Source organism: Protopterus annectens, chromosome 5.part0 (assembly GCF_019279795.1).
Source record: "Protopterus annectens isolate FY-2018-M chromosome 5.part0, PAN1.0, whole genome shotgun sequence".
NCBI classification, from domain to species: Eukaryota; Metazoa; Chordata; order Ceratodontiformes; family Protopteridae; genus Protopterus; species Protopterus annectens.
This window is the reverse complement of record NC_056735.1, coordinates 1,297,044,840-1,297,071,852: the sequence shown is the minus strand read 5'-3', so window position 1 is coordinate 1,297,071,852 and position 27,013 is coordinate 1,297,044,840. Positions and strand designations below refer to the sequence as shown.

At 42.7% G+C, this 27,013-nt stretch overlaps 1 protein-coding gene across 1 annotated transcript in view; it reads left to right on the top strand.

Moving 5' to 3' along the window:
* Window positions 1-27,013, top strand: part of LOC122801629 (septin-11-like) — a gene marked incomplete in the record, with an annotated part of 1,221,166 nt that overhangs the window by 661,615 nt on the left and 532,538 nt on the right. Inside the window, 1 exon segment of the mRNA XM_044071107.1 lies at window positions 5,970-6,066. Within this exon segment, the coding sequence (XP_043927042.1) occupies window positions 5,970-6,066 (97 nt within the window).

Genomic DNA, 27,013 nt, shown 5'->3' with positions numbered 1-27,013 from the left:
GACAAAATTTGGCCTTCTAATCTCTAACTAGAGCCCATCATATTGGGCAAGGAGGAGGGAATGAGAGTGTAAAATTGAATAACCAGCAAAATCTACAGAGGAACTTGGGGGCCTTCAAGGCAGAGAACCCCAGAGGGATCATTCATCATTTAGGCTGGCTGCCCCCTTCCTTCTCCTAAACCCATGACAATTTCACTTTCATTCATCAAAATCTATTCCCCAGTCTCTCTCCAAAACTTGCATGGAGCTGCTTCTTCATTAAAAGACTAGAAAAGGTCACTCAAGATATATGGGCACTAAAAAATTTTGAAAATAGCTACAGCATTCAGTTCCTAGGAAAAAAAAAACTTGTTTCAGAGGTATTCTACCAGTTGCTAGACTCAAGGACCATAGAAAGAGGACCCACAGTAGAGGAAGATAGAGGGTTTATTCCAGGCTTCCCTTCTTTTTCCAAGAAAAAAGTGACCTATTTTGGATTGTTTTTTTCTTAAACAGGTTACCAAAGGTACCCAAGTTAATTATGTTCACTGTACAAGAAATCCTGCCATTTATTCTTCAAGGGGTCTCCATGGTGATCCTAGAGTGGAATACTGCAATAACCAGAAGTACAGCAGATGCAAAAGGTTTTTGAAGCAAGGGGAGAAAAACGTCCATTTACCGTCATTCCATATGGCTTGTGCTTTTTGTCTCAGTTTGCAGTTTCTTTAGATTTCTCTCATTTGCTTCCATGACCACTGTTCTATTTGTATTTAATGTCCTGTGTTCTTGGTTTGCATTCTATTACCCTGTCATTTGTTGAAGTTCCTGTTCAGAATCTGCTTGTAGTGTCACAGTCTGCATAGGGCAAATCTGTTTGTGTGTCCTATACAGCCTGTTTGCTGATGTAGTTCAACTCTGTTATGAACAGGAGTAGGCTCACAGCTGAACCCTGTTGTACACCCCCAATGGGTACCCTCCTTTGCAAATCCTGACAAGGTTCACATTTGTGTCATTGCATTCTTGTACATAGCCTGCACTATAACTCTATCAATGTTTCTGGAACAGCTTTCTTGAGACATTGTTGTATGCTTTCCCTGTGTTTAGGCATGATCAGTTTGACTGCCTCCAGCTTGTCACTGTCTCACTGCAAAGATTAGCTTTCTAATCTCATCCTAATCTGAGTCAACTGCTCAACTTCCAGTTTATTTTGTAGTGTCCTATGATTATATGGTGTGACAGGAGTTTGATGCCTCTGTACTGTCCACAGTTGTGAATGTTCTCTTTGTTCTTGTAAACTGGCACTAAAATGCTTATTCTGCAGTCATGTGGTATATGCCCCTCACTCTCCATACTGCAGTGATTACCCTCAAAAGCTGTTTCTCCCATAATACACCAAAAATGTTAATCATATCTGCTATGACTTCATAGGTGTTTACTAGGCTAACGACCACAGTATCCTTTTTAAGTCTAGCCATGCATCCCAAATCTCTAACAAGTTCCGATACCCTTGATAAGTGTAAGACTTCATCAAGGCCTACCCATTTTCCTCAATGAACTTTGTACTTCTTTGTACTTCTTCTGGAGTGGACTGTAGGCTAAGTATATGACATTACCGTTACTGTGAGGTTTTCTTCATTTAGAAGCTTCTTAGTACTCCTTCAATCTGCCCTCGATGCTTTTTGGACTGAGGACCAGATTGTTCCTGCCATTCCTTATGCGTAGCATCTGACAAATTTCCTTTGTGTGTCATTGCCTTGTAATCTGATAGAGCTTCTTTGAGCCAGTTGAATCACTCATCATCACATAAAGTAGACTGATCCATGTTATTTCTTTCAGCACAGTGCTCTATTTATATTGCAAAGCCTTTATCCTCTTGTGACCGTTGTACTTCTGTAAGCATTAACTCCTTATTTTGCTCTCTTTAGTACTTTAACCCTCTGTATGACCTTACTAATCCTGTTATACCCATCTCATTATATTGCTAATCTTTGTTCCTTCTTATTTATCCTTATATCATAAATTGTACATATCTTAAAAATGTTAATTTGTGTTTAGAATACTACAATGTTCTCTCCAGTATTATGCGACTTTTATCTGTTTCTCCAAGTAACTGATGTTGCTTTTGACTGCCAATATTGTTTAGAATTTTGAGTCTTCAGGACTGTACCTGAAAATGGTCCACATACAGTGTTCTGCCCTAGTTTATTTATTGAATAAATACATATATTCACAGTCCTCACCTGCATCTCAATGTGAACAACACTCTTGTCACCCCTCATTGTGGGCAGTTATGACAATCTGACACCAGAGCTAGGACCTCTAATGAGCAGACCCTATCCTGGTTGTAATCTCACAGTTGAAAAAACACACAAAGCACCAGAACAAAAAAAAAAGCACAGTAACAGGAGCTCAGCATCCAGTACCAACGAACAGGGTAGAATTCTCATAATACTTTATTCTGCTATCTTGGCATTTTGCCTTCAAAGGTATAGTATGGTAACACAGTACCCCTCCTTTTATACACATCTCTTTCAAAAGACAATTAAGATTAATTAATATTAATCAGTGAAAATCAGTCAATTAACAAAGCAATGCAAACCATTAATCATTCAAAACTAATTAAGATTCTTTCAAAGCACTTTTTTAAAGCCTTTTGAAAGTTGAAAAGATGTAAAAGACCCATGGCACTATACATTTCTATTGCAACACGTTCAACATTATTTTACAAACATATTTCTAAACCAGCATTTTAATAAATGACTTGGAACAAAAGTTGAATACACCAATTCACAAAACATCATTGAAAAATACCATTTTTGTTCCTGAAAAAATATTAATAATTTTTATAAAAATTCTGTTATAAAGTTAAATTACAGTATTCATTCCTCTGAGTTGCAGTGTTCTGTAGTTTATCATCATCCTACATTCCAGCTTATCCAGCTCATTTTGAAACTTTCCCAGTACTCCATAAATGGACATGCCAACACACTAAAAAACAAACTTTTGTCACAACCCCCATGAGTGGAAACAAAACGTTCTGCAACTGGACTAATGTCCCCCAAGTGTTCCATAATTCTTACTTTAACCCTTCTTTTAGTCTGCCCAATATACCACTTTACCTTTTCACAATCACAACCTGTAATATAAACTGCACCCTGCGAATTGCAATGAAAAGTTTCTCTGGCTCTATAAAGTTTACAATTTATTTTCCAGCCATCCAAATTTCTAGCTGTATTACAAATAATGCTATTCCCACAAGAACGCATGCTCACTTTGCTCATCTTAAGAGGCTAGGCAGGTTTTACATTGAGCATTACTTTTAAATTGCTGTACCTACCATAGGAAAAAGACACATGGTTAGGAAAAAGTTTACCCACACTACCATCTTCCTTCATCATGTACCAAAATTTTCTAATCACCTCCAACACTACCTGAGAGAATGCAGAGAATTTCGTCACAGTTGCAAACCATTTTTGTCGGTAAGAACCCCAAGTCATTGTGCAGCAATCTAGCGTTGTCGCCCAAGTTCACTGTCACATAGTTGCAACCCAGCCACAATGCAGGAGGAAACTGATTATGGCACAGGCTACCCATCACCTGAAGACTTCAATCCCAGCATTGGGCCATGGTCACACAGAGTGACCTCCAGTCCTTTGCAGGAGGAAATTTTTTATGACCTATAGTAACGGTCTTCTTAAGAGCTCCATCTTGGAATGCTGTGACATGTTTCACCTCACTGTGTGTGTGTGTGTGTGTGTGTGTGTGTGTGTGTGTGTGTGTGTGTGTGTGGGGGATTTTCCACCTTTTAGTTGTTGCTGTTCCACTACACTTCCATCGGATTACAGTGTTGATATCCCTTCCAACTAGCCATGTGGGCATGCAATCTGACAGTACCAGTATCCTGGTGCTAGCCAGCCTATCTCCTCATTAACATATTATGGAGCATGCTGAGAACATCTGGCAGGCTGTAGCAGGGTCCTGCTGGAATGCCCCGATCATGCCGAGGCAGTGGAAATGAACTCTGGTCAGGCCAAAAACACACTCATGTATGATGTGGTGAGTTTCTGCAGAAGTGATATTATATGGGAGTTTGGTCACACTGTATGAGCTCTGTGCAGAAGTCATAAGTCAGGGCTCCTGCAGGTATTCGGCATAACCTGCAACAAAATATGAACGTGTGGAGAAGTTTAACACATTTGGACACATTTTATATATGGCTGTATACAGTAATATTAGACACACTGCCTGCACATACCAGGTAATTGACCTTATGGAATTTCAGTATGCAGGAAGTAGCAGTTTTCTCAGTCCTTTGTCCCAAAGAGCTAGTTCTTCAACAGTTAAGGTACAATTGGCTGCCATCTTAAATTATTGCACTAGTTCTTCATTAGCTCCTCTTTATGTAAAGCCTTCCTTAAGGAGGCATTGCTGCTCCATCCACCGATTAAAAACCCTGTATCTCCATGGGACTTTATGCAGGTTCTTCAGGCCCTTACTTAGCCTCCCTTCGAACCATCAGCAAAAGCCGAGTTAAAATTTTTGTCCTGGAAAACACTTTTTCTAGTGGCCATTACCCCAACTAGATGGGTATCAGAAGTTCAAGCACTTTCTTCTCAATCACCGTACTTCATTCTTCTCGGAGACAGAGTGTCACTTCGGACTAACTCTTCCTTTCTACCCAAGGTGATGTCAAAAACTCTTCACAATCAGCCAATCAACTTACCAGTTTTCTTTCCATATTTTCTAATGAGGGGGAGAGTATAAGCTTCATATATAGGACATTCATAGACTTCCCCATCTGCTGTATGGGTTCCAATCTCATTTTCTGTTCTCTTAATGTTTCCCTTCTTTTTACCTGTTGTATTACTTACTCAGAAATATGATGGGCTGCCTTTTACCTTTTTTGACATAATGTCCCACAACTACTACATCTCTATCAATTTCACATGTTGCACTCTATGCACTTTAAACCATCCAACTGTCCATCCCTATCTCTCTTTGTCTCTGTCTCCACCCCATCTCGACCCCTCCGCACCTCTAATCAAAAATTGCTTGAAATTTACCACCCAAACAAGTCAGTAGGTAAGCTACTCTACAAACACTCTGTGGCCCAAGTCTGGAACAAACTACCCCTTGACATTCGCTCAATCTCTCACACCCCACTATTTAAAAAGAAACTAAAGACTCATTTACTCAATTACAAAATTTGCCCCTGCTATGACCCAACATAATTTCTCTCCTCCCCCCACTTAGGAATCACTCTGTCTATCCCCAGTAGTACAGTTACATAGCGAAAAAAAAAAAAAAGCCTTGTACTGTCATATAACTATTGTTGATGCTGTTTTGTATATTGTGTTACTATTGTAAGACTAGTTTGCTGTGCTTGTATACTACTGTTTGCTGTGCTTGTATACTACTGTAATATTTTTATTGTACTATTCTGGAGCTTTTCTCCTCGGGTCTCCACTGAAAATGGGACAAAATCCCAGTTGGACTAACCCGGTCAACAAATGTCAATAAATAAAATAAATAAATAAATAAATGTTTGATGATTGGATGCCAAACTCGATCTGAGATAATTTGCAATAGTCAAGGGATTATGGGTAAGCGGAGGAGGTCGAGCTACCAAGGCTAAAGTCTGCTAAAGGCTGAGAACAGATCGAGGATTGGCTCTGAGACCCGTCAGTTGAGGAGAGACTAAAACAAACAACATAGAATGCAGTGTTATGGTAAGGACATAACTATAATTTGTGGTATGTACATAATTTCCATTTATAGCAACCAGAATTCAAATTTTGTAAGTGAAATTGTACATGTAAAGAATGTTGACCAGTATATGTATGTATGAACCTGTCGGCAGAATGATATTTGGGTTTACGGGCATATGCGTTTTAACTAAAATACATTATGACTGGAATGTAAAGCTTGTAAGCGTAGTATGACTGGAGTGTGAAACTCATAAACCTACTAAATTATTTTTTGGACTACAGGGAATCTTGCCTTTTGCAGTGGTTGGAAGTATAGATGAAGTGAAAATTGGAAATAAGATGGTAAAAGCTCGTCAGTATCCTTGGGGCATTGTACAAGGTAAATGTTTATATTTATAATTTGATAGTAATTTGACGGGTATCATTTCTTTAATTTGTTTTTTCTTGACAGTTATCAGTGAGTCATTGAACAAGTGAAGGAGCCTTTCTTAAATGTAATAATGATTGTTCTAGTCACCCAAAACACCAGTGGTGTGCTCTGTTCTTGTATATCTGAACTAAAATTGCCACAGTTAGTTTAGGTGGTTTATTGTTTGAATTGACATGTTATGCCTAAAAAAACAAATGTTTAGAATGCCTTATTACCTTAAGTAGGGGAAGCCAGCCTTCCCCCTCTAAGAGACCTAGAACTGATTTTCCTTCTGATTCTTCTGATCAGGAATCTGATATATCTGTTTCTTCTGATTACCAGGATTTACCCTTGTCTACCTATGAGGATTCGGATGCAGAGGATTCCATTCCCTCTGCTTCCCCTCCAGAAGATTTTTCTTTTGGTGAAACCTTGCACACTCTTGGGGAGCATTTCTGCTTGGAAAGCCAGGATTACTCTGACTCCAAAAAGAGGCTTATGGAATTCTTAGTCCTCTCTCAACACAGGCCTTTAGCTATCCCTCCTGTTCTGGACATTGTAGATGATGCTTTCTTGGAATCTAGCCTTTCCCCAGACACTTTACCTCCAGCTCCCAGAAAACCTGACCGGTATTACAGAGTACCTGACTCTCACAAGTTCCTCTTGAAGAATCCTACTGCGGATCCAGAGACCATTTCCCAAGGACCAAAGGGCATTAAGGCTACTGCTGCCAAAAATCCTACCCCTTCTGATAGAGATTCTAGAGCCTTGGACAGATTGGGTAAGAAGGTATAGACTTCTGCTACTTTGGCCATTAGGGCTTTAAATTGCCAGCTTCGTATGTTAAAGTACCAGCAGCATATTATGGGACTACTTAAACAGAAAATGATGTTGATTCCTGACTGTGCTGAACTCAAAGAATTACAGGATTTAATGCATTCTGCAGAAGAAGTTGGTAAACATATTTTGCAATGTGGTGTTTACTCTTTAGAAGCATCTTGCAGGGTTGCTGTCACTGGGTCTGTACTTAGAAGGCATGCTTGGCTTAAGGAGCAAAACATGCCAGATCATGTTAAAGCTAAATTACTGGATGCTCCCTTAAACCAAGACCACCTGTTTGGCAACAAAGCAGAAGTAGTCTTCAAAAAGATGGAGGAAAAAGCGAAATCTATGCAAACTGTTAAAAATTTCTTGCAAGTACAGCCTCCCAGATTTAGTAGGCGTTGGCCTTCAAAGAATTGGTCCTTTCCAGTCTCTTCCAGGCCTTCTCAGTCCAAACCCAGGAACAGCAGACCACCTAGGTTACAGTCTCAGGCTACGCACAGACCCAAGCAGTGGGGGGCTCCCACTTCCAAAGCAGGGAATAGTAAGACACCCCCTACGGAAAAATGGCACAATGACTTAACCTTAACCCTTCCAAGCCCTGCTCAACTGCCTGCTCCCTTAGGAGGAAAGCTCGCCCTGCATGCAAAAAAACTGGGAACTCATTACCCAGGACAAACAGGTTTTGAATATAGTTTCCCAAGGATACAGATTACACTTCCACACCCTACCAACCCCATATGGTTGGCCAGACCTACCCCCAAATCAGTGGGCAGAGGCCCAACAGCAGGTTCTCTCTCTTCTAAGTATCAGGGCTATTCACCCTTTCCCAGTAGAAGAAAGGGGACACTGTTTTTATTCAAGACTTTTCCTGGTACCCAGAAAAGACAGCTCCTGGTGTCCTGTCCTGGACCTCTCTATTCTAAACACCTTTTTAGTAATCCCAAAATTCAAAATGCTAACTCTTCAACAGCTGCTTCTTATGCTAGGGAAAGATGCCTGGTTGGCAACCTTTGACTTAAAGGAAGCTTACCTGCACATTCCAGTAAGGGAACCTTGCAGGAAATACCTACACTTCAGGGCAGGCTCAATGCAGTTCTCTGCACTTCCCTTTGGCTTATCTACTGCACCCAGGGTATTCACAAAGTGTTTAGCTCCAGCCATTGCATTTTGCAGGCAGAGAAAAATTCAGATATACACATACTTGGACGATTGATTCAGGCAGAAAGCCAGGACTTGCTATTGAAACATCTGGCATTCATAGAGAAACTTCTGACCTCTCTGGGGTACACCATAAACGAAAAAAAACTTCCCAGATGGCATTCCTCACTCCAGAGAAACAAGTTTGACAGCCTACTTCAAACTATTGGCCACAAAGACCCAGCTATCTGCAAGGAAAATTCTGCAAGCCTTGGGGTTCATGGCCTCTTGCATTCTACTAATTCTATATATGCAAGACTGCATATGAGGAAACTACAATGGTATCTAAAAAAAAGCCTATGGTGTCAACATTCTCAGGACATGGAATCAATGATTCCCATCATTCCTTGTATAAAGACAGAGTTCCTTTGGTGGGGAGAGGCCTGCTAGCACAACAAGGGTCTCCCTTTCACTCTACCCCCTGCTGCCCAAACCCTAGCAACAGATGCATCAGACTATGCATGGAGGCTCACTTGGCAGGGCAGTGCATTCAGGGCAAATGAAATCAGAGACCGATGCACATGCATATCAACCAAAAAGAAATACTAGCTGTACAGAATTCCCTGACAGTCTTCAAAGACCACATCCTTCCAGGACAATTATTGATAAAGACAGACAACACCACAGTTATGTGGTACATAATCAAGCAGGGGGGAACCCACTCCTACCCTCTCTGCAGACTAGCCATGGCTCTGTGGAACACAGCCTTGAGCTACCAAGTGCACTTGCAAGCTCAATTTCTGCCAGGCAAGCTAAATTCACTGGCAGGCGACCTAAGCAGAAATCTCATGGACCCACATGAATGGAAACTGGAACCAAAAATATTCAACCTCTTGAGGAACTAATGGGGGACTCCAGAGGTAGACCTGTTTGCCTCCCCTCAGAACTACCACTTGGACAAATTCTGCACAAAGACTTTCCACAGTCAAGCCTGGAAAGTGGATGCCCTGTCCTTTACCTGGGAAAGCCTCTCAGTTTATGCCTTTCTGCCTCTGCCTCTCCTCTCAAAGGTTCTGCAAAAGATCAAACAGGACAAGCCAAGGACAATATTGATTACACCAGACTGGCCACGCCAGCACTGGTACCCCCTCTTGTGCAGTATGTCACTACTGGAACCATGGCACCTGCCTCAGACCCCTTCCCTGCTGTCCCAGCAGACTGGCCAGATTCTGCACCCTCAGCTTCAAACCCTGAACCTTGCAGCCTGGCTAATTCCTTGAGCTCTCCAATAGCATCCCTCAGTAAGCAGGTGCTAGATATCATTCTGGAGACAAGGAGGCCTAGTACTAGAAAGTCCTATGCTGAAAAGTGGAAAAGATACTGTTCCTGGAGCCAGACTCTGGGGATGGGCACACGGTGCCCAGCTTACCTCATATTCTTCAGTACTTAACAGAAGTGCTCCACAAGGGCCTATCCTTCTCGTCAATTAAAATTCATGCCTCTGCCATTTCAGCACATTATAATACTGAGCCCCCCTCTTTTCTCACCCCCTGCTTAAGCAATTCCTTAGAGGGGCCACAAATTTAAGACCGCCCAGGAGAGCCCCTACTTCAGCCTAGGACTTTAACTTTGTATTGGAAAAGTTCACTGTTCCCTCCCTTTGAGCCAGCTGCAACTGCAGAGTTGAAATTTCTTTCTTGGAAAACAGCCTATCACTTCAGCTAGAAGAGTGTCTGAATTACAGGCCCTTATGGCAGTGGAACCCTTCATTAACCTTCCATGCAGACAGGGTTTCTCTCTGGACCAATCCTTCTTTTATGCCCAAGGTGGTGTCTAGTGTGGCCCTAAATCAGTCCATTCATTTGCCTACTTTTTTTCCCTAATCCACAAAACAAAGGAGAATGAATACTGCACTCTCTGGACGTGCACAGACAACTTAGAGTTTATTTGGACAGGACTAAGCCTCAGAAAATCTGAACAGCTGCTAGTTGGTTTTGCTGCAGGGGCAGAGGGGAAGGCCATTTTGAAGCAAACCATTTCTAAATGGATAGCCTATTGCATTCATTTCTGCTATAAGCACCATGGAAAACCTACCCCACAGGGGATAAGATCACATTCCACCAGAGATGCATCAGCCTTTCTCAGAGGAGTCCCTACCAGGGACATTATTTTGAAGCTGCTACCTGGAGCTCTGTACATACCTTCACCAATCATTACCACATGCCTATTTTTTCTAAATCCAGAGCTGGTTTTGCCACTGCAGTTTTGCAGGGTTTAATAGCTGGCCCTAATGCTCTTGAACTTCCTCCTCCCTTCCTTAGCTTTGGGAATCGACCCAAATCTGATGCCTACAACAGTGCAATACATAGTACAGTTGTGTACACTTACCATAAATGTAGATGTTCAAGTGTATTCACTGTTGCAGTCCTGGTTACCCTCCCTCCAGCCCCCTGACGTCTCTTGGCTCTACCTTTCCTTCTTGTTTGGTGTATTTAAGCTTTCTGGTGTATTTGTTTTTTGATGGAGGTGTACCATAACATATAATTGCATCTGGGGCAAAAGAAACTGATGTAATGGCATTGGCTGCATGTTTTATACCCCTGACGTCATGGAAAAGGAGACTGCATCCAATGCAGGAATCCAAGACTGTGGTATTCAGGCCGGCTGATGGCTACCTGCATGCAGGTAACCCAAATGTAATGACTGCAACAGTGAATACACTCTAACATCTACATTATGGTAAGTGTACATAACTGTACTTTCCATAAACCCCAAGGGCCTTTCCTGATTTGCAAGATGAATCCTCTTTTAGACACAGACTGAGAGGATTCAATGGTAGACGCGCCACCCTAGAGGGAGGGAAGGAGTCCACAGAACCCTTCTCTGACAGCCCCTTTCAGTACTCCTGAAGCACTGACTGACTGTCCTACTCTGGAGGCAGGTGGGGGCAGACTATCCTTATACCCAAAAACCTGGACAGATATAGCAAACGACACCTGGATGTTTATTTCTATAGTTTAATATATTCCCTTTTCCCCTCTGCCTCCACACACTGGAGAGCATCTCCCTGACATGCCACCCAGTCAAGAGTCAGAGTGCCCTTCTAGAAGTACAAAAACTTCTAGACAAAAGTCATCCAGTGTCTCCCAACCGAACAAGTAGGATGCAGAACTTGCTCACTCTTCTTTTTGTAGCAAAAGAAGACTGGGGACCTTCGACCCATACTGGATCTGAGCAGGTTGAATGTATTTGTCAAGAAGACGAAGTTCCACATGGTTATAGTACAGTCAATTCTGCTGCTGATGTGCAAGGATGACTGGATGTGCTCGGTTGATCTTCAGGACACATACGATCATATCAGAACAGAAGGGCACTCCAGGAGATATCTACGCTTCCAGTTGGGGGACCAGTCATTACCAGTTCAGTGCACTCCCCTTTGGCCTCACCACTGACCCCCCCCCCCCCGGTGTTCACCAAATGCATGACAGTCGTTGCAGCACACCTCCAGCTTGAAGGATTCCAGGTGTTTCCCTACCTGGATGATTGGCTCCTAACCGTACCCACAAGGCATCAACTACTCCAAGTGATTCAGGTGATGTTGTGCCTGTTCTGCCGCTTGGGAATCACAGTGAACACGACAGAATCCAAGATGGTCCCAGCACAGGGCATCAAATTCTTTGGGACTCGGTTGAACACGGTCATGCAAGTTGCAGCTCTTTCTTTACAGAGGTTGTCATCTCTCAGATAGCAGGTTCACTGTCTGCTAGACACACCATCTCCTCCAGCTCACCTAGTTCTCAAAACCTTGGTTCTGTGTCAACTGCCATTTTTCTAGTGCCCTTAGTCAAGTTCTTCATATGAGTTCTCTAGTGGATTCTGGCAGTACAGTGGTCCATTCGGTGTTACCCGTTATCCCCAGTCGAGCTTACTCTGATTTGCAGGTGTCACTTGCAGTGGTGGATGATTACAGATCTTCATCTCTGCAGGCCGTTTGTTCTCGTGACCATGATTGCCTCCCTGTTAGGGTGGCGGTGGGGACATTTTCAGAGAAGGATGGTCCAAGGCACGTGGTCCCCTACTGAGACCATATTGCACATAAACATCCTGAAGATGAGGGCAGTTCTTGCGTTGCAACCCTTTCAGGATTGCCTTCCTCTCGGGACAGTTGCAATCTTGACATGCGTGTCAGTGGTATGGTACATCAACAAGCAAGGGGGGACTTTTTACCCATTCTGCATAGAGGTCATGAGGGTTTGAGAATGGGCGATTGCTTCAAACCACTTTCTATTTGCAACACACATCCCGGGAGAATCCAAAGTTCAGTTTGAGCAGGTCAATATTCAGTCCTCACGAGTGGTCCCTGAACTAGTCAGTAGCGAATGAGATTTTCAGCCATTGGGGCCAAACTTGTTGCAACCTATTTGCATCTCTGCTAAACAAAAAGTGCAGCAGGTACTTTGCTCTGATCCCCCTATGGGGGAGTCACCCAGGGATGCTGTAGTCCACTATTGGCCCCCAGGTCTCCTTTATGCTTATCTTCTGATTTCCTTGATACCTGAAGTTCTACAGAAGACTTAATCTAATCCTCATTGGCCTCATCAGGTATGGCTCCCCTTTCTGCGGTCTCTCAACAAATATCCATGGGTACTGGATCCCAGACAGGATTTCATTTCCCATACCATGAAATGACAGGTCCCAAATCTTCGATCCCTCAAACTAACCTGTTGGTTTCTCCACTTCCAGTGATTTTGCTAAAGTCCAGGTTTTCTTTCCCTGTCCATGAAATTATTCTTGCCTCTCAAAAGCCCTCCACCAAGAAAATATATTTAGCAAATGGAAAAGGTTTTTCATCGGGGCTTCACAAAGGAATATCGACCCCTTTTCAGCTTTAGGCTTTTCGACAATGGAGCTAGTTTTTCTACCATTAAGGTGCAACTTGCAGCTATTACGAATTTCCATATGGGGAAGGGAATTGGGTTTTCCTTTATCCTTTCTTCTTCCAAACTCTGTCAGGCTTTCTTAAAAAGTAGTATCTGATGTTAATCTTCATTCCATTCATCACTGATGGGCTCTGTTCCTAGCCCTTGGAACCGAGTTTGCCTTATATCCAGGCTCGCTCCAGCCAAAAACTCTTGAGCTAAGACTTTACCCATAATCCCTTTTTCCCTGTTACCTCAGATCTCGTTTCTTGGGTTGCCATAAAGCCACATTCAAGCCAGCTCTCAGCTAAGTCTCTGATTTTTGGAATATACTGTTATTTTGATATTTCTGGTTACACAAAATTGTTTAGAGTGTTATTATCTAGTGTGCTTTTTCCTGTAGCTGTGTTTCGCTAACAATTTCCCAACCTCTTCTGTCTTTACCTGTTGGTAGTCTTCGTACCATCGCTGGTACACTCCCCTTTTTTCTCTACCCGCTGTGGTAATTCTTTGTATACCATCTTTGGTATTTGTCCCCTTCCTGTTCTTTACTGTTGTCTGCTTGGTTGTGTTATTTTGCTTTGCTGATATCGGGGTTTCTAATATGTCCATAAGAAGGGCACCTCAGGCTTCAAACAATGTCTGAAGTGTGGGAGGATAATGCCTAATAGCGATTTACATGATGACTGTGGTTACTGTTTGGGAGTGCCTCATCTCGTGGTACAGCCTCCTTGCTCTTTCTGTTTGGGGTTTAGCTCTCGTACCCTGAATGAGCAGAAAAATTAAATTAATGTTGAAAGGCCTACTTAAATCTCCTTTCTCAAAGGCTCTCTCCACTTCGGAGGATTCACCCCCTCCCAGGAAAGACAAAGAGGCCACACAATGTTCCCTCCTCAGCCTCCGGTGAGAAGGAAAAACCTCCAAAGCAAAAAAATTCCAAAACTCTCTGTACCTGAACAAATGTCTTTGACTTTGGCACAGTCTTTGATACCAACTCTGCCTATATCGTTGGTGCCAACTGCCTTGGCACCGGATGTGATTGTTCCTATAGTTTTGACCTCGACACCGATCATGGCTCCGAGCCCTTTCTCGGCTCCGATATCCCAGAATGGACCCTGCTGTTCCCATCATCTCAGAAATGGAGACTGTGGTTCTGCTAAATGTGCAAGCATGGTCCCGATATTCCCCATCTGTGGATCCTTTCATGGGACAGGCTTATAGTCTCTTCTTAGATCGTCCAGAGTCCCCTTTGGGGATCTCCACTAGGTCCACCAGGAGCCTCTCTGAACTAGATGTGGTGCGCCTTGTGGACCAGCTGTTGACAGCCAGGGGCATTCCTTCTGACTCAAAATCCCAATCCCTTTTAGGTTCCAAAGCTCTCTGCACCGACGCCTCTCTCGGCACCCTTGGCTTCAGTGCTGATAGTGGACCTCACTTCGACCCGGAGTCGACCCTTTGGCCTTCGGTTCCATCAGAATCAGGTCTTCCTCAGGCCTGGAACTGGACTGTGGGTTGTTTGGTTCAGAGTCCTGCGCCATTTTTCTCTATGGTGCCATCCTCTGTTCCAGGAGCCATGTTGGTACTTATCCAGCTTGAGGCTCCTCCCCTGGTTGCGGGCTCAATAAAGTGGGGTGTGATCCCGATTCCGAGGTTGTCCTTCTCGGATGTTCGTGTTTCACTGTTGCAGTCATTACACTTGGGTTATCCTGCTGGTAGGCTACCCGCATCGGCCTGAATTCCAAAGTCCTAGTCCAGTGTCAGTTGCGGTCGCCTCTTCCCTGATGTCAGTGTGCCAGGGATATAAAAGATGCAGCCGACGCCATTTTCTTCAGTCTTTCTTGCCGAGCGGTGCCCGAAGCAAAAGCAGTTCGCAAGTGCCGGTAGGCCTACTCCTGAGATTTTGAAATCGAATTTCAGATCCGAAGTCTTCAATAAAGCTAAGTACCCCATTGGGGAAACTTTTTTCTTGCTCCAGACCGATGTCAGAAAAAGTTAACAATTGTATTTCTTGTGGGAAGCAAATACCTCATAAGGATTTCCACTCTTACTGTATTCCTTGCCTAGGCCCTGACCACGACGTTGCTAGTTGTCGGTTTTGTGCTAGATTTAACCAACGCACTATTAAGCATCGGTACAATTTTGCTTTTCATTATTTTGGCAGAAGGTTTAACTACATAATGCCGTCGGAACAGCTGAAGACCGGAATTCATAAAAAACGCAAGGATAAAGACAAGGACAAGCATCCGAGGTCCAAAACCGACGACAAAGCCTCTTCTAGGCCAATCGCTGTTTCGCCGGTGCTCAGTGAGGCTCTTTCGCAGCCCCTGACTCCTGCTACCTCAGAGCCACAGGCCGCCTCCGACTCCCGCGTGGAGACAGCTAGGCCTCTGGATACTCAAGGTATTGGCCCTTCTGAAATTAGTCCCTCAGATGGGTCCGGAGGCGCTGAGCAGGCATCGGCTTCTGAGGGTGTCTTCAGACCTACACAACTTTATATAAAGCCTACTTCAGCATCCAAGACAAAGTCTGAAACAGTTTTAAAGACAAGGAAACCAGTACAACATTCTCCAGGACAGACTTCTATGCCTAAGAAACAGATGCTCAAAATGGCCGAAGACCTAATTACTTTGATCAGGGGTTCCCATCCCCCTCCTGATAAGAGGCCTAGGCAAGAGACAGAATATGATTCCTCTGATCAGGTTTCCATTCCTCTTCTGATCAGCGATATTCTGTTTTTCCCTATGAGGATTCTGATGCTGAAGATTATATTCCTTCAGCTTCTCCTCCTGAGGACTGTTCATTTGGGGAAACCCTGCATACCATGAGGGAGCATTTCCATTGGGAGAGCCAGGATTATTCTGATTCTAAGAAAAGACTTAGCGACTTTCTTTTACTTCCTCAGCACAGACCTCTTGCAATTCCCCCTGTTCTAGACATAGTAGATGATGTTTTTTCAGAGTCCTGCCTGTCTCCAGACTCTTTACCTCCTGCCCCTGTTAAGCCGGACAGATACTACAGGGTCCCAGACTCCCATAAATTTCTTTACAAAAACCCTGCTGCTGATCCAGAAACTATCTCACAGGGTCCCAAAGGTGTCAAGGCTGCTTCTGCCAAAAACCCTGTCCCCTCAGATAGAGATTCTAGGGCTTTGGACAGATGGGGGAAAAAGTTAACACTTCTGCTACCTTGGCTGTAAGGGCTTTAAATTGTCAATTCCATATGCTCAAATATCAGCAATACTTAATGTTTTTGTTAAAACAAAAAATGTTGACAAATTCTGAATGTTCTGAGAACAAAGATTTGCAGGATTTATTGCATGCAGCTGAACAAGTGGGAAAACATACCTTGCAATGTGGCTATGATTCACTGGAGGCCTCGTGCAGGGCCGCTGTTATAGGTTCTGTTATTAGAAGGCATGCTTGGTTAAAGGAACAGAATCTGCCTGATAATGTTAAAGCAAAATTATTGGATGCTCCATTACAGCATGATACTTTGTTTGGTGTTAAGGCAGAAGAGGTGTTGAAGAAAATGGAGTATAAGGCAAAATCTATGCAGACATTAAAGGATTTCTTACAGGTACAGCCACCTAGATTTAGCAGGAACTGGCCCTCTAAGAATGGGACCTTTCCAGTGACAGACAGACCACAAAGAGGCAGATTCAGATGCCCTAGAGGCAGGCAACAGCCCCAGGACTCATACAGGCCCAAACAATGGGGTGCCTCTACCTCCAAAAGCGGAGAAGACAAATCACAGCCTTATAGAAAACAGTCCCAATGACTTCCTTCAGCCAATGCCAAGCACTTATTTTTTGGCAGCACCCTTAGGGGGAAAGCTAGCACTTTTTTCACAAAACTGGCACAAGATCACCCAGGACAAATGGGTCTTACATATAGTCTCTCAGGGCTACAGGTTCCACTTTCACACCCTTCCAAAGGCAAAAGGTATGCCAGACCTGCCACGCAATCAATGGCAAGAGGCACAAAAACAAGTTTCATCTCTCAAGGACATGGGGGCTATTCAGCCAGTGCCACAGCAAGAGCAGGGACAAGGATTTTATTCAAGACTTTTCTTAGTACCAAGAAAGGACAAAGCCTGGAGACCAATTCGGGACCTGTCTATTCTAAATACTTTTCTGGACCTCCCAAAATTCAAAATGTTGACTCTACAGCAGCTTCTGCCCATGCTGGACAAGGAGGCTTGGCTTGTAACTTTGAACCTCAGAGGCATACCTGCATGCCCCAATCAGACAATCTTGCAGAAGATACCTCAGATTCATAGCTGGCTCAATGCACTACCAATTCTCTGCACTGCCCTTTGGCTTATCTACTGCGCCCAGGGTCTTCACAAAATGCCTGGCACCAGTAATTGCATTTTGCAGACAAAGAGGAATTCAAATCTATCACTACTTGGACGACTGCCTTATTCAAGCAAAGAACAAAGATATTCTACTACAGCATCTGGCGTTTGTAAAAAGATTACTAATTTGCCTAGGGTACACAGTAAACAAAAAGAAATCAAAACTAGTACCCTCTCAAGAGATAATATTCCTGGGTGCAAGCTTAAATACAACTGCCCAGATGGCTTATCTCACACCAGACAAACAAAGGCATCTGACTTCTTACTTCAAAGACATGGCAACAAAGACCCAGTTATCTGCAAGAAAAATTCTGCAGGCTCTGGGCTACATGGCATCCTGCATTCTACTAATTCCATATGCAAGACTGCATATGAGGAAACTACAATGGTATCTAAAAAGTGTTTGGACCCAACATTGCCACAGCCTGGAAACAGTAATTACTCTCATTCCCTGCCTGCAACAGGAATTTCAGTTGTGGTGACATGCCTGTGCCCACCACAGGGGACAGCCATTCACCTTACCCACTGCCAAGCAGACACTAACAACAGCTGCATCAGATTATGCCTGGGGGGCGCACATGGCAGGAAATTGTATTCAGGGCACATGGTCCACAAACAAAATGCATCTTCATATCAGTCAAAAAGAGATGCTAGCTGTACTGATAAAGACGGACAATACTACAGTCATGTGGTACATAAACAAGCAAGGGGGCACACATTCCTACCCCCTCTGCAGGCAAGCCATGACTTTGTGGAACACAGCATTGACTTTTCAAGTACATCTGCAAGCACGATTCCTGCCAGGAAAGACGAATACTTTGGCAGACGAACTAAGCAGAAACCTCATGGATCCTCACGAGTGGAAACTAGATCCACACATCTTCAACATGATAGCAGGGAAATGGGGATGCCCAGACACAGATCTGTTTGCCACCCCTCACAACTGCCAGCTACAGAGATTCTGGACTCAGACTTATCACAAGCAAGCATGGAATGTGGACGCCCTTTCATTCAGCTGGAAAGACCTTGCAGTATATGCCTTCCCTCCTCTGCCTCTCCTCTCCAAGGTACTTCTAAAGGTCAGACAAGAGAAGCCAAAAATGATACTGATTGGCCACGCCAGCACTGGTACCCAATCCTAAAGAGCTTGTCTCAAGACCCAGCCTGGACATTGCCTCTAATACCTCATTTGCTGACCCAACAGAACAATCTGGTCCTGCACAGCCAACTCAGAACCCTAATTCTGGCTGCATGGAAGCCAGGAGGCCCAGCACCAGAAAATCTTATGCAGAAAAATGGAAGTGATTCTGTGCTTGGAACCAAGCGCAGGGAATTGACTCGCTTGTACCAAATATTCCTCAGATTTTGCAATACCTAACTGAGATGCTGGACAAAGGCCTATCCTTCTCCTCAATTAAGATCCATGCCTCTGCCATTTCAACTCATTACAATACGGACCCACCTATTTTTTCTCACCCACTGCTGAGACAGTTTTTCAGAGGGGCCAAAAACATAAGACCTCCAAGGAGAGCTCCAATACCTGCATGGGACCTCAATTTTGTCTTGGAAAAACTCACACTGCCTCCTTTTGAGCCAGCCAATACAGCAGAGATAAAATACTTGTCATGGAAAACCGCTCTTCTCCTAGCAGTAACTTCAGCAAGAAGAGTCTCAGTTACAGGCACTAATGGCTGTGGAACCTTTTATTATTTTCCATCAGGACAGGGTTTCTCTAAGGACAAGCCAGACATTTAAGCCTAAGGTAGTGTCCAGCGTGGCTCTTAAACAAACCATACATTTGCCTACCTTTTATCCAAACCCACAGAATAAGGGGGAGAGACTTCTGCATTCTTTGGACATACACAGACAGCTACGCTTTTACTTGGACAAAACTAAAGCCTTCAGAAAGACTGAGCAACTCTTAGTGGCATATCCTGCAGGTTCACAAGGAAAAGCCATTTCAAAGCAGACTATTTCAAAACGGATAGGCCACTGCATTTGTTTCTGCTATTCACAACATGGCAAATCAGTGCCCAAGGGCATTAGGCCACATTCTACCAGAGCAGCAGCCACTTCAGCAGCCTTCCTCAGAGGAGTACCAACCAAGGACATTTTGGAGGCTGCAACATGGACTTCAGTGCACACTTTTACAAAGCACTACCATTTACCTCTCTACTCTAAATCCAGAGCAGGCTTTATCACTGCAGTTCTGCAGGGCCTCATAGCCACTCCAAACTCTATTTAGGCCCAACCACCCAACCTCAGCTTTGGGATTCAACCCAAGTGTAATGACTGCAACAGTGAAACACGATGAACATAGTACAGTTGTGTACATTTATTTAATTTATTTATTTATTTATTTTACATTTGTTGACCGGGCTAGTCCAGCTGGATAATTTCCATTTTCAGTGGAGGCCCGGGGAGAAAAGCTCCACAGATTAAAACAAGGTTATAGAAATTAAACATTTACAATAAATGCCTGTGACACAGACAGTGAGCAACAATGCATACATATTAGTCTAGATCAAGTAATAAAAAACACATAGTGCTATCTACGTGTTGAGAAAGGCATTAATTCTTTACAGTACAATTATGTGAGGATGAGGTATTACATATTTTAAAATGTATATACATACTTGTAAAAGACATTGTTTGTACCCTATTTTTTTTTTTTTTTTTTTTATATGAGAACAGTAGTAACAGTACAGTCATTAAGTCATTTGTGATCACAGAGAAAGATTGCAGTTTTGAAATAAGGAAATATGATAGTAGAATGAAGATAGTAGATTAGTCTGGATTGGTACAAGAGCAGAGCCAGAAGTTGTTCAGATGTAAAAGAAGTTGTTTTTTAAAAAGATGAAAGGAGCCTAGAGAGGTAATGTGTGAGGGGAGGTTATTCCATATTTTGCCTACTGAGTTGGAGAAAAGGCAGTTACCTGCAGAATTTGTAATTCTAGTTGTGTTGACTTGTAGCTTTTCGGTGGAGCGCAGCTGTTTCAAGTTATTATAGGGGGTCAAGAGGTTACTAAGAGCAGGTGTCTTTGATGGTTGATATAGAATGTTATGTGTTATTAAGAGTTGTTGATAGATAAGTTTGTTAGGAAGTTCCAACCAGTGTAAGTGTTTTAAGTTTAGACAGTGGTGAGTTCTATACTGGGATGCTGTGGCAAAACGAGCTATATTATGGTAGGATGTAGTCAGTTTCCTAAGGTTGCTTTTAGAGAGATTAGTGTAAATAGAGGAAGCATATAGTAGGGTAGAGATAAGATGTGATTGTGCTAAGGTGGTCCATGCTTCTGGTGTAAGGAAGGGTTTAATTCTGTACAGAGAACCAATCTTTTTATTAACTGCTTTTATAGTGTTATTGATGTGATAATCATAGTTAAGATTATTATCAATAGTAACACCAAGCAGTTTGGTAGTAGAGTCGGGGGAGATGAGGGAATTATCACTTGCAGTAATAGTGAAGTTTAGTTGAGAAGATTTGTGGGTAGGTGAGAATAGTAATAGTTTTGTTTTCTTGGGGTTGAGGAGAAGACATCTTTTTGAGAACCACTGTTCGACGGTAGAAAAGGTAGATTGTGTCAGTGACTGGAGTTCAGATTGAGTGGAAGCTGTGCAAATAATGGTAGAATCATCTGCATATTGTATACAGGTAGTGTTTTGGATAGATGATTGGAGATCATTAATAAAGATAGAGAATAAGAGTGGGCCTAGTATAGATCCTTGAGGTACTCCTAAAGAGATAGGTAGTAGAGCAGATAGAGAATTTTTCCATAGTACTGCTTGTTGTCGGTTTTCAAGATAGGATGAGAACCAGGTTAAGGAAGAGAAATCTAAGGCAATGGATTTTAATATGTGTAGAAGAAGTGTATGGTTGACCATGTCGAAGGCTTTTGACAGGTCTAGGAAAAGAGAAGAGGTTAGTTTGTTGTTGTTACGGTTACAGTTGATGGTGTTAGTAAAAGAAAGTAGTGCAGTGGTAGTACTATGTGAAGGTCTAAATCCATGTTGAGTGTTAGCTAGTAGGTTGTTATGAAGGAGATGGTTAAGTAGTTGTTTGTGTATACATTTTTCCATGATTTTAGCTAGTGGAGATAATAGCTATAGGGTGAAAGTTAGAAAGGTCAGTGGATTTGCCTCCTTTGTGTAAGGGTATGATGTGTGATATCTTCCAGATTGCTGGAAAAGTACTTTCTTTTATGGATCTGTTTATTAGGATAGAAACAGGGTAGGCAATAGCTTTAGCTGCTACTTGAAGGAATTCAGCAGGAAACTTATCTGCTGAGGGGGTAGTGGGTTTATGTTTTTGTAAAAGAGATTGTATGTAGGAGGTGGGTATGGGTTGAAGTTGAAGGGAGTTGTTGATGTTACTTAAGAGGAGTTGGGAAGCATCAGGAGATAAGTGGTTAGCTAGACTTTGTATGGAAGTAGTAAAGAAGGTATTGAAGTTATTGGCTATTAAAGAGGGATTATCAGGGTCTAAATTCTGTGGGTTGGGTGTAACTACTTTGCCTGGGGTAAGTAGATTATTGATAGTAGACCAGAACTTTTTTGGTTCTTTTTTGGTGGATTGCTGAAGTTCAAAGTAATAATTATTTTTATCTGAAAGGATGGCTTTTTTGGTATTGTTTCTGAGCTCTCTAAAGGTTTGATGATCTGTTGGGTTTCTAGAGGAACGCCATTTTTTCCAAGATTTATTTCTGAGTATAATTTTTTGTTTAGTATTAGAGGTTAGCCAGGGTGCTGTTTTGGTCTTTGTTCTAATGGTGCGACTTGGGGCATGTTGATTTAAGATTGCAAGGAATGCTGAGTTGAAATGTTCAACGGCATTGTTAAGTGAGAGGTGTTTTAGAGGGGTCCAGTTGTATTGTGAAAGTTCTGTTTGAAACTGTTCGGGATTAAATTTTTTTTTTTGAATATAGTGTTCTATGAGAGGTAGGTAAGTTTAGATTAGTTTTAGCTCTAATGACATAGGTGAGGGAGTGATCGCTAAGGTCATCAGGAAGGATGCCAGTTTGGTAGGTTTGTAGGGGGGAGTTTGTAAGAATCCAGTCTAAGGTGGTTTCTTTTTTGCTCTTATTATTTATTCTAGTGGGACTATCAATTAGTTGTTTGAAACCATAAAGGTTTATATGGGAAGTAGGGTTAGCATTGTTACAAGATTTCCAATCAATGTTAAAGTCCCCAAGGAATAGTGTTTCCTGAGGGAGGTTATTAGAGAGTTGTTCAAGAAGTTGTTCTAAAGTGGGGATGTTATTTCCAGGGGGGAGGTATGCACAGATGATGTTTATTGCTTTAGTAGTGTTAATTTGAATTTTGGAGCAGATTATTTCAACATTATTGTTTTGGGTAAGGGTAAGGTCAAGAAGAGTAAGCTTCAGGTTTGTTTTATATAGAATAGCTACTCCACCTCCCTTCCTGGAGGTGCGATCAAGTCTAACAATGTTATATCCAGGTGGGGTAATTTCAGTGTCTTTAATTGAAGGTTTTAGCCAAGTTTCTGATAAGCATAGAATATCAAATTTGTGTACTTCTAATAGGGCATGGAGTTGACTAATTTTGTTACAGATGCTACGTATATTGAGATGGGCCAAGGATAATAAGTTAGAGGGTGTAGTGGATGAAAGAGAGAAGGGTTTGATTTGATTTTTGTGTGTTTTGGTAGTAGTAGCTTGAGGGCCTGGGTTGGGGTGTATGTCACCATCTAGTAGTAGATGGAGTAGTGTAAAATAGTTTTCAAGTTTATGTTTTAGGAAGGTGTTGAATATTTTCTTTGTTTTAGTTTTTAGTAGTTTGCAGTGTAATAGCCTGTGGTATTTGGCAAGTAGGTAGATGGATTGTGAGGAGGTATGTAAGAAGGATGGAGGTGGAGATGTTGCAGGTGTACTGGTATGTTTTGAGGGAAGTGAGAGAAATAGTTATGGAGTGTTCATAGGAGGTTAGGAAGTAGGTAGTAATGAGAAGGAATAATAGTAAGAAGGAGATAGGTAATTTCAGTTGTGACTGGAGGATAGTTGTAGTCATGATAAAATAGTTGTAAGTTTGAATGTGGTTTACTGGTGTGTTGTAGGTGAAAGTACTGTGGGAGTGTAGGGCAAGTGGTAGGGGTTGTGATATTTTAGATGTGTTAGTGAGAGAGGGGTGGGGCTGGTTATAGTAGGTAAGTAGGTGTGGCTAAGTGAAGGGTGGTACACAATTTGTGAGGCTGTGAGTATGATTGGGTGGAAGAAGTAAGAGGTGTGTCTAGAGGCAAGTTAAATGTAGGACCCCTGGGGGTAGGGAGCGGGCAGAGACAAGAGAGTGGACACCCAAGGAAGACAATCAGTAGTACGGGAGAAAGAAGCAGGTAAATTAATTAAGTTTAGTAGTGTGAGAAAGCTGAAGAAGGTCAGCAGGCTAGTGTATCGTAGGTATAGTCAGGAACACGGAGTAAGGTTACTACAAGGTGCTTGGACTTGTAAGACAGTTAGGGTGTAGTCAGAAATATATACTGGGATAAGTGTAGGGAAGTGCAGAACAGGTTCTAGGGAGAGAAGAATAAAAAAAAGTATTAAAGTAGGGCTAGGGGGTCTGATAGGGAGATAAAAAGCAGGGTCAGTGATACTGAACAGTACAGAAAGATGCCTCCTAGTGACCAGTGAGTTAATTGCAACTGATTTTGGAGACAACCCACTTACAAGGGGCCAGGCTGTAGGAGAGAGGGGGTAGGGTACAGAAATACAGGAAGAGAGAATAGGTAGTTAAACTGCGAAGGCCAACTGAGCAGGAAAAAAGTCTAGTTAGAGGGGGCTGTAGGCTGCTGGCTAACCTGAGAGGGAAACTTGCCTAAGGTAGCAGAGTTCTTAAAAACAGAGATATTGCTACAAGGGTCAGGTTTGAAGATTAGCACATACTTTCACTGTCCTAATCAAGCTGGCTTCTCAAGGAGCTGGTGGGTATTTCCAGAGTCCTGACAGTTTCCAGTGACTTCAAGGAGAGGGATTTTCTGGTAGTTCAGGTGCTGACTGGACAAGTTCACCAGGCTAGTATAAGTAGGAAGAGACAGGGAGTGAAGAAATAGATAGTATTAGGAGTTATAGCCAGTATATATAGAAATAAAAATCAGATGGACAAGTATTACAACAGTAATATCACCAACATGTACAAAACATTTAGACATTAAGCAAATGCAGTCAATGTGATCATTTAGGGAGTACATAGAACAACGCTAAATGCCAGAACAGTTCTAAAAATTCACTGGTATTTATCACAACAGACGACACTCAAGTCAGTTAAAAAGATTTAGTCGTTATGGTAAATCATGGAAATTGAGCAAATAGAGAGTACAGTGTAGGTATTGTTAAAGTTCTGGATTGAAGTTTCTTTTAGGAGAATAATCCGTGCTTGCACACAGAGGCATGTGTAGGAGCATGTAACAATAGCTGGTGTTGTACTTGGCGTATAGTGCCACTAATCTAACTGGCCCTCCTTTAGATTTTGCTACTAGACTGGGGAAGAGTACTGACTCTGTCCAAGATGCTTCGCTAAAGAAGCGATAGCAGTGGCCAAACCTTTAGGTGTTCCACAGAAGCACAGCTTATATGGGGAAGAACGCGTCTGTGGAGACTATGTAAATAGCTGCAGATGTAATACTCAGTGTAATAAATATAAAAACATGAAGCGAGTAAGGATAGCTGGGTAATTTATCTTTCCAGAAAGATTCACGAATGGTACAAAAGCATAAGCCGAACCATTCAGTGCTTCACTAAAGCACAGCTCTATGAGGGAGATAGCGTCTTTGGAGATGACATATACGCCAATACAAATATAGTACACAGAGTGAATAGGTTACAAATAAAAAGGACAAAAACAAGGAGCGTGTAAGGATAGCTGTTGGTGTATAGTGGCCTGTAGTGCCGTTAATTACATTGGCCAGCCTTTAGTTTATGTTTTGTAACTGGGAAATAATATAAAACAGTTCTAAAAGCGCTAATTAATGGTGCGACAGAAGTTGCCGAACCTTTAGATGCTTCATAGAAGCACAGCTCTGTGTGGAAGATAGCGTCTTTAAAGACTCGTTTTCAGCTGACATTCTTTACAATACACAAGTTGAGAAGTTAAGAACAGTATGTACATATGTTAAGAAATAGATACATAAGAAAAAAAAAGAAAAAAAACCTTCCTAATGTGGCTAACTTACTATGTAACAACAAGGATGTTCGGCGTTGGTAGTATACGAGCTTTTAAGAAGAAGCAGTAGACTAACATTAATAAATTCAGCGTACAGTTGTGCAGTTTGAAATAGCCGTGTAAGTTACAGGGTAGCCATATAGCGAGCATCAAATACAACCCCACGTGTGAACATTTTGTGGGAGCATTGCTAACAAACAAGCTTAGGTTCTAAAAATTAAACAGTTAACATCACACATTTAAGAGCAGCAGCAATACTTCTACAAAAAATAGGCAGATATACCATAAATGTAGATGTTCGAGTGTATTCACTGTTGCAGTCCAGGTTACCCTCCCACACATATTTAAGAGCAGCAGCAATACTTCTACAAAAAATAGGCAGATATACCATAAATGTAGATGTTCGAGTGTATTCACTGTTGCAGTCCAGGTTACCCTCCCACCATCCCCCTTTTTCTTTGTGGGACTTATCTGTACCTCTCTATTCTATACAACCTATGTGGTGTATTTGCTTTTAGATGAAGGTTATGTGCATGTTTTTTTATGATCATAATTTTTACAGCCTACCCTTTTGGGGGCACCTGACATCTGGGGTAAGAAAAACTGAAGAAAATGGCGTTGGCTGCATCTTTTATACCCCTGGTGAACTGACGTCAGGGAAGAGGCGACAGCAACTGATGCCGGACCAGGACTTTGGAATTCAGGCCGACTGTGGGTAGCCTGCCAGCAGGATAACCCAAGTGTAATGACTGCAACAGTGAATGCACTCGAACATCTACATTTACGGTTGGTACACAACTGTACTTTCTGGGCTCCCATCCCTCTTTGGGCGGCCCTGCTTTCCAGGCGAGGCTCTTGCCTCTGTGAGCAAGCCTTCGGCATTGGAACACCCATGTCCTCCCCCTGTGCTGCAGCTGCCACAGGCCACCATCCCAGATCGAGCACGGGAGCCACAGGAGACCCTTTCTTCCAAGTCCTCAGAAGTTCCCACTGAGGAAGTCCCTAGGAAGAAATCATGCAAGAGGAAGCACATGGACATCCCGGAGGAGTCTTTCACCAAGGATATGGACTACGATGAAGGGGAAGGGTCCTCTCAATCACCCCCTGAAGATGTCTCCTTCGGAGACATCCTGGAGATCTTGAATCGGAGGAGTGATTGGAAGCCCAAAAACCCTTCCTAGGAGGAATCCATTTTCCTGCAGGCCTTTCATGCTCGACCATCTACCTCCTGGGTGACCCTACCTGCAGACAAGTTGGTTCAGCTTGTTGTGCAGCGTGCCTGGAAGAACCCTGATATGGTTGAAGCAATCCCCGGAGACCAGATAAGTTCCTCTGTCCCTCCCTGAAGAACACCCTAATTGGTCAAAAGGTCTGCCAGCAGATGCTATGGTGGTGGCAGCAGCCACCAAGAAAGAGCTCACTGAGGAAGAGGCAAACTGTTCACCCACCTAACAGAGAGTCACAAGTGGTGGACAGACTGGGAAGTGAGTGTTTGCTTCATCGACCTG